This window comes from Haliotis rubra, unplaced genomic scaffold, assembly GCF_003918875.1.
Source record: "Haliotis rubra isolate DU_JTF1 unplaced genomic scaffold, ASM391887v1 Scf56, whole genome shotgun sequence".
In the NCBI taxonomy this organism is placed as follows: domain Eukaryota; kingdom Metazoa; phylum Mollusca; class Gastropoda; order Lepetellida; family Haliotidae; genus Haliotis; species Haliotis rubra.
Window position 1 is genome coordinate 745,001 of NW_025767257.1, and position 8,074 is coordinate 753,074.

The following is an 8,074-nucleotide window of genomic DNA, read 5'->3' on the forward strand; positions in this document are numbered from 1 at the left end:
TTATGTTCTTCTTCTTATATTAACCGAGTGTTATCTAGTCTCTAAAGATACACTTGTACAACGACAGATGTAAATATTTGATGGGACCTTGTACAATGAGAGATTCGTGCTCATAAAGGAAATCGTTGCACATTCAGTGGTGTTAAGCAACGAGGCGTGCCCAATCCATTAATTACGCAGGCCTAATCGCGATTCTTTGGAAAAGTCAATTGCCTTGCGTAATTCGCGGAATGGGTTGTTCCTTAAGTGTACAATCCATGCTCCATAATCACTATAAACTGATATGTCCGTGCCCATATGTTACACCCAAGCCTTTAATGGCCGGCCTGTTATGAAGTAATCGAGACGCACGTTCGTTTTGATCTTTGACACGTATGCCAGGTGAGTTGACCAGGATGAGCGGCTGGTGGTAAAACCCGTCTCCCAGCAACGTCCATGAGATAGATATATACAAACGACTGTCTCAAATACTGCTGAAAGGCTGTAAAATAATATGTTGACAACTGATCCTTGAGTCCATCAGCTGGATTATCGGGGGCCTTGTTTGAGGAGTAATACTCAGACCCTTTCAGGAACATAGCAACATAGACTCGCCCGTATGGAGAGTTGAATATATAGACTTCTTTTCAAAAGTTTCGACTCACTTAAAACACTCACCGTATGTGAGCAACGCCGTTATAAAAGAAGAAGCAGAAGAAGAAGAAGAAAATAGTTTATTCAGGTGTTCACTGCTGTGTACATGAAAATCACATAAAATGATAAAACAATGTACAAAATACACAACACCCGGCCAACGTGGGCCTATTAGACACCAGGATGCTAAAATACATTTTTAACAAAAAACTAAAAGCACTTTACGTGCAAGCGTTACAAATACACGAGGGCATTTGATAATCATTTAAAATACACGTTAATATATACATATAAAAAATTAAAAATAAAAATAAAATAAAATAAAATACATTTTTTTTAAAATTATATATATTATCGTACTATATAGCGTATTGATATTTACCAATTTACGCTTGTGACAATAGGGGATTGTAATATAACCTGCGCCAATGCATAGATTTAATTACTGGGGCTACGGAGTTGGATAAGTTGTAGCACTGCATGAGACATATGGTCTGTTCTACAGGAGTAATTATAAACCAAAATTTGGATTAAGAGACGAAGCACGGTCCCAAACATAAGCTCTTAAGTCTACATAAAGGTTACATGATGTTAGAAAATCGACCTCTTCTCCATTGCTATAATTAGCGTTACAATGTTTACAAATACGGTCAGTTAATGAGGTTTTTGGTTTCGAAAAGCGACCGAGTTCAATTTCAAGAGGAAGGGTGCCACATCTAAACTTTGCCAATAAACTGCGATGTTCTCTATCGGATACATTAGTCACATACTGGGAGGTATTCAGAGACATTTTGAACTGTCGATAAGTTCTCAGTTTATTACCGTTAGTTAACCCTTTATCAGCCCAAATTTGCTTCAACCATAAATCCTTATCATTATCAATAAGCGCATTTCTTGCATAGGCAAAATTATTAGATAATAAATTATCTACCACTTGAGTAACTGATTGCACCTCAAATAATTTCATAACTGCATTTTCCCATGATTTCCGAAATTTGAGAGACCATTTTTGTACAATCTTAGCCTATTTTCATCTGCCAAACTCAATTTTTTCCAGAAACGTAAAATCTCAGTTTTTGGCTTTGTGAAATATGATGTCCAACCCAATTCACCCCTTACTGCCAGATTGGGTGTCTTATTACCTACTCCGAGGAAAAAGCGTAAAGCCCTATTTTGAATAGCATTAATGCAACTGATTCTTTAGTGCCCCAAATAGCCGAACCATACGATAAAATTGGTTTCACTAAATTATCATATAAAGTATTAAATACACTATAGTCCATTCCTCCCACTGCTTTAAACTTACAGATTATTACACCAAGAGCTCTACTAGCTGACTTATGTTGTTTTTTTGCTGTATAATTCATATCCAAATATTCATTAAGCCAAAGCCCAAGATACTTATAAGAATGCACAATCTCTATATTTTCTTCACCACAAGTACAATGATAAGATGATCTAACAGAGGACATGTTACGGTGATGAACAATTTAGTTTTTTTGCTATTTATTTGGAGACGCCATTTCTTACATCCGTTGGCGACACAGTTTAACATTGATTGCAACGACGCTTCATCAGGGGCAACGAGCGCGACATCGTCCGCATACAGCAAAATATTACTGATTATGGAGTTATCTACCTTTACCCCGCACTTTAGATGATTAATCTCTTCAACTAAATCGTTTACGAAAACCGAGAAAAGTGCCTTGTTTTACACCGCTAAATACAGCGGAACTACCGGTCATTTTACCGTTTACAAAAACACGAGAGGTGTTATCATCATACAACGTTATACACAAATCATAGCAACGCTTTTCTCATGATGATCACATTAACAGTGTGATACCGGTTAGAATTAAAGAAATGATGACTGTACAAGGATCTTCAGACTTTTGTCGTTTACATCGAAGGTTGATTTCTCCACTAACGTGGGGGAACCAAATGCAAACCTTATGCAGATGAAATGCACGAGGATCATGCATCACATTGCTGAAAAGCATGTGCAAATATCGAGCATGTGAACAGCTGCGTTTTGGTGTAAAGTTTTGTTAAGAATTCCCCAATTTTCACTGTTTGTTATCATTCATTGAACTCATGACAATATTCTTTTCAACGTTACTAATTTGTTTTGCAATACATCAGTGCATGTGTAAACAGTACCTTTAAACAGTATGGAATATTTTGCAAAATTTAGTTTAGAACAGTTGCCTGAAGTAAGTGGCTATATTTATACTAGTAAGTCTAAACTTATGAAATGAAGTATAGATTACATACAAAGAAAACGTGAAACATTCTTTAACATGACGTTTTGTACTGCAACAGCAGATGAACAAGCACTATATAGCATGTATTCAAGGTTAACGCATTTCTGTAGCATAATACAAGTTTTGTATAATGCAGCAGCATTGTATAAAATATTGCGGCAGATGAGCAGCAGTTCATCCAACTTCCACTAAATATCACGAAGAGTCAGGGAATTCCTAAGTGGACTTCACGCGGACTTCTCGCTTCCCTATAAATGTTCTTTCAGCCTCTGCAATATTTGATCAATTTACATGTACTGTCTCTTGCGAGGACATCTTGTCATCGACTCCGTCATCTATACAATGGAGGTGTTGACCATCTGCAGCGTTCTTCCACAGTGGGACAGGTGTAGTTTTCCGACGGAGGTCTCCTTCATGTGTTTGATGATTATGTTTGTTTTTACTTTTCAATCGGTACGTTTAGGTAGGTTTAGTAGCGTTTGTAGTTTGTTGTTGGGTGCCCGGGTGAATCAGTGAGTGTGTTTGGTTGTACGCCGCCTTTAGCAGTATTCTAGCAATATCACGGTGGAGGACACCAGACATGGACTTCACACATTGATGTCATGTGGGGAATCGAACCGGGGTCTTCAGCGTGACAAGCAAACGTATTAACCACGAGGCTACACCAACGGCCTGTTGAGATTAGGTTAATTAGTTCATGTTTTATAGGAGTTCCTGTAGGTGTTTGAGGCAGGGAGCACTGTGTGGGATAAGCTTGAATTTGTCGGGTGCCTTTTCTGGTGTTTTGGTATGTCACACAGCCGAGTAACTGAGCTGATTTGGTTTCGTAGTTATGCGATTGATTGACGTTGTGCCTGAAATATTTGCCAGTCCTAGCACCCTAGACTATTTTGAGGTCTTTTACACAGGATAGAATTTAATGTTTGATGGTCATTTACTGAAATGATGTGGCTGACCAAAGCGGCATAGTCCAATTTAGATATGTGTTTTGTATATGAGGAGAATGTTTTGTTTCTCGACGCCACAACTTGTGTCGTTCATATCTCGCATTAAGTTGAAATCTTCTTGACAGAGTTGACAAAGTAGTGAATATGGGTGTACATTGTGTTGGTGCTTCATGTAATACTGTGGTAAGTTGGTGTTGAAAGTATGGGGCTGTGGTTGCTGCCCCGGGGGTCGTGATGTACCTCCCCTGTTGTTGTATCAGCAAGTTGTGTGGTGGTGATGACTATAGATATTGCTGTAGGTGATTGTAGGTGTAACAGTGTGTATCGTGGACGTTTGTTGTTGTTAAGTGGGATGTAGCCGTTTCGGGCGATGAACGCCTTAAGTTCACGCCTGTGACTGGTAGCTGTCGTGGACGTGAAAGGTGTTACGGGAGCCGGTGACCTGACTTGCCGCGGCGGTGGAGGATCTGTTGCTGGTCCGATGATGTTTTGGGCTTCTTGATGATCCTTAGGTACGTTGATTATTGATAAATGTGTTGATGAGTGTGAGCGAGAGGTAGGCTGCTGTACACCACCAGCAGTAACAGGAAGTGACCGACCTATGCCTGTCGTGACGAAGATGAAGATGATGATGATGATGATGATGATGATGATGATGATGATGATGATGATGATGATGAATCAAAGGTTGTAGTAAGTTAATTGCATCTTGGAAATTTGTTGAGTCACCAGCATTTTTTCAGAAATTTGTTTTCTCAAAGGAAAGGAGTCAGTTAGTCATTGGCTATGATCTCCTAGTGAAAATACATTCTCTTTTTGTCATTAGCTAGCCATGTGTAGCCATGCGGGTTAGAACTGATCATCAGAAACCCATGCTTGTCGTAAGAGGAGACAAACGGAATCGGGTGGTCAGGCTTGCTGACTTGGTTGACACATGTTATCGTATCCCAATTGCGTAGATCGATGTTCAATGCCGTTGATCACTGGATTGTCTGGTCCAGACTCGATTATTTACAGACCACCGCCATATAGCTGAAATATTGCTGAGTGCAGCGTAAACTCACTCACTCACTCAGTCACTCATGATATGTGGCTTAATGTTTTTTACACTAAAATAACACAAGAAAGACTACTCGGGAGAATCGGTAGCTTAGCTTCTGAATAATTATTCTTTCAGTCAAAGAGTGCTTCTCCTACTCACGAGCAGTATGAAGCACATACATAATGCCGTTTAGAAAAGGGTCAAAATGTAACACATGTTACACATTCTCAGTATAGTACAGATTTTAGTCCTTTGTCCACTTGTAATGTATTGTAAAGTGCCAGGATTTGCTTAATTCTAAATATGCCAGTGACAGTTTTCGTCTGTACAAGTGTTTATCGCAACTGTAATGTAACAAACTCTTAGTTCATGTCTATTGATTGAGCACATGGGCTTTGGGGTAGCCTAGTGGTTAAAGCGTTCGCTCGTCATGCCGAGGACCCGGGTACGATTCCCCACATGAGTAAAGCCCATCTCCTGTGTCCCCCGCCGTGATATTGTTGGAATATTGCTAAAAGCGGCGTAAAACTAAACTCACACACTCACTCCTTCAGCACATCAAAATAATCAAATGTCATGTACAACTGTTCAGATTTCTGAAACAACATTTGGGGCCGATCGTCATAATCAAATAGCAAAAAGTCTTTCTGATATTTTTGGCTTAGTGCCTCCATATCGGCTAAGGGTATCTGCTGATATGCCTGAATAAAGGCCTCCCGCTTATTGGATGTGGATATGTCACCGCTTCTCCAGTGCGCGGCAAGGGCCAAATTTATAACTTCAGTTTGCTTGTATGTTTCACTTTGTTCCGGGGTCAGGGGAAAGTCTTCCTGCTTGGATATTATTCCCAGGATCTGCATCTGTCTCCAGAGACGACGCAGAGCAGTGTGGAAAGACACGCAGGAACTAATCCGTTCGCGCTGGGAGAAAGCCCGTGTTACGTAATCCACGACCGAGTCAACCGTATGTTCCACTCCAAAATCTTTAAACTTTATTCTGTTGTCAACATTGAGATGCCTTAAAATGTATGACACGTCTTCTTTAAACGTTTCCATTTTAGCAACAACATCATATTGCAGGTTGCAAACGTCGCACACACTAGCCACGGGGATGAAGTGATCGTCGAGACGACGCCGGGGAGTGCGAATAATGTACTTCACAAACTCACGAAAAGTTACATCGTGTCCACATCGAAGACTTTTATCGGAAGCAAAATCCCTGGATCTGGCTATTTTCTTTCCGATTTGCTTCCATAAGTATTTATTAGGAGCTACAAATTTATCAACATACGCCGAAAATATACGTGCGTATGGATCTCGTGTGAATATATATTTGAAGGATGTTTCCAGCAGTCTTGACAAGGAAAATCCAGCCTCTGCTGACTTAGTGGCATTAATAATGTCCAGCCTATAATATTCAGATTTGAACTCTGAATGAGCAAACTTGTAGGGTGATGTTTCTTTCCCTTCATATGCACTGAGTGCTTTCCAGGTGCGTCTCCAAAAGCTGGAACCAGACTTGGCAACAGAACAGTATAACATCTTCTGACTGTCCATGTACCACAATGTGTGCAATGATCTCAGAGTCTTCTGTCTTCCTGGTATGGAAACACACGCACGCCTCAAGTAATTCCGTCTTTCTGCGTATCGATTTGGATTGGGAAGCTGTAAATAAGAACATTTGTCTTTAATCTGTGAAAACATAAGCGATGTTCAAATACGTGATGTTTAAATATGTACATTTGATCTTCCATTACAATGTGGCCAGATCCATTCTGTGAAACCGCCATTGCTTAAAAAACCCTGGGGGCGGTGGGGTAGCCTAATGGTTAAAGCGTTGGCTCGTCACGCCGAAGACCCGGGTTCGAATCCCTACATGGGTACAATGTGTGAAGCCCATTTCTGGTGTCCCCCGCCGTGATGTTGCTGGAATATTGCTAAAAGCGGCGTAAAACCAAACTCAGTCAGTCAGTCAGTAAAAAACCCTGACAGTATTCATTTCTATGCAAATATACAATGTACACATTTCGTGTAAATGATGTAGGTTTCAAAACATTTTCAAATTTCAATATGCTACATCTCGGCTTTTCACTTATTTGTGTAGGATTCCCATTATTTCATATCCACTCTTGTTATCTTGCCCTGTCAAGAGTTCTTCCATAAACGTTTCTTTCAGGTTTAGACGTGAATCAAGTCCAGAGCCTATGTAACATAACAATGCAGCTTGGTTACGACAATGCATGCCATGATTAAATATAAGGTATTCGTAATATATAAGTAATCTGTCTGTCGGAAAACAGGAAAGCAAACCTATATGTATATACATAATGTACCCTATGGTTTGTAAATGAAGTCCAGTGGGCCCCGTTTCACAAAGCTCCCGTAAGCCTAAGATCTCGTAACTTTTCTCGTAGGAATCGTACCTCCTATGCTGTAGCATAGACTTACGACAGTCGTAGCGCTACGATAGCTTTGTTAAACGGGGCCCAGGGCCCCGTTCCTCAAAGCGATCGTAGCGCAAAGTTGATCGTAACTCCCATACTTTAACATAGACTTACGACTGTTGTAGCGCTGCGATCGCTTTGAGGAACGGGGCCCAGGACTACATCGTTCACGTTGATTTATCTGCATCTTATGGTTTAGTTTTCCAATATGTTTGCTGTCGTGGTTGGTGGTTTCCAGTTTCGGAAAAGCAAAGAAACTGTTGGAAATGCAGTCTGTTTGAAACTGCAAAAATATAGAACCGATATCCTGACATACAACACAAAACAAATAGTGTCAGTCTGAGTGTGAGCTGGGGATATACGCAGCAATCGACACTGAAATATGTAGGATAGAATTACTCGTTACCTTGGTCTCCTCGGTTCTGTTTCCAAGTGCATTCATCAGACTGTCATGGTAACGCTTCAGTAATGTACTTTCATCGGACGTTTGGATGCCTTCCATTGTCAACTTTAGATAATTCTTGTTCGTGAGCTGAAATATACATTGTTGTATTTGTTGAGCTGAAATATACATCGTTGTATTTGGTGAGCTGAAATATACATTGTTGCATTTGGTGAGCTGAAATATACATTGTTGTATTTGGTGAGCTGAAATATACATTGTTGTATTTGGTGAGCTGAAATATACATCGTTGTATTTGGTGAGCTGAAATATACATTGCTGTATTTGGTTTGGTTCAGATCT

At 40.1% G+C, this 8,074-nt stretch overlaps 1 protein-coding gene across 1 annotated transcript; it reads right to left on the reverse strand.

Moving 5' to 3' along the window:
* Window positions 1-5,428: 5,428 nt before the first annotated feature.
* On the reverse strand, window positions 5,429-7,831 carry LOC124253979 (carbohydrate sulfotransferase 9-like). Its single transcript, XM_046687832.1, has 2 exons — window positions 7,736-7,831; window positions 5,429-6,550 (listed from the first exon to the last, which is right to left on the reverse strand). The coding sequence occupies exons 1-2, from the start codon at window positions 7,829-7,831 to the stop codon at window positions 5,429-5,431; spliced, it is 1,218 nt and encodes a 405-aa protein (XP_046543788.1).
* Window positions 7,832-8,074: the final 243 nt, after the last annotated feature.

Excerpts from the sequence above, each read along its gene's own strand:
- LOC124253979 (XM_046687832.1), bottom strand. The coding sequence starts at position 7,831 with ATGGAAGGCATCCAAACGTCCGATGAAAGTACATTACTGAAGCGTTAC. Across the intron at positions 6,551-7,735 it reads ACAGAACCGAGGAGACCAAG|CTTCCCAATCCAAATCGATA; the intron begins GTAACGAGTAAT and ends TCTTATTTACAG.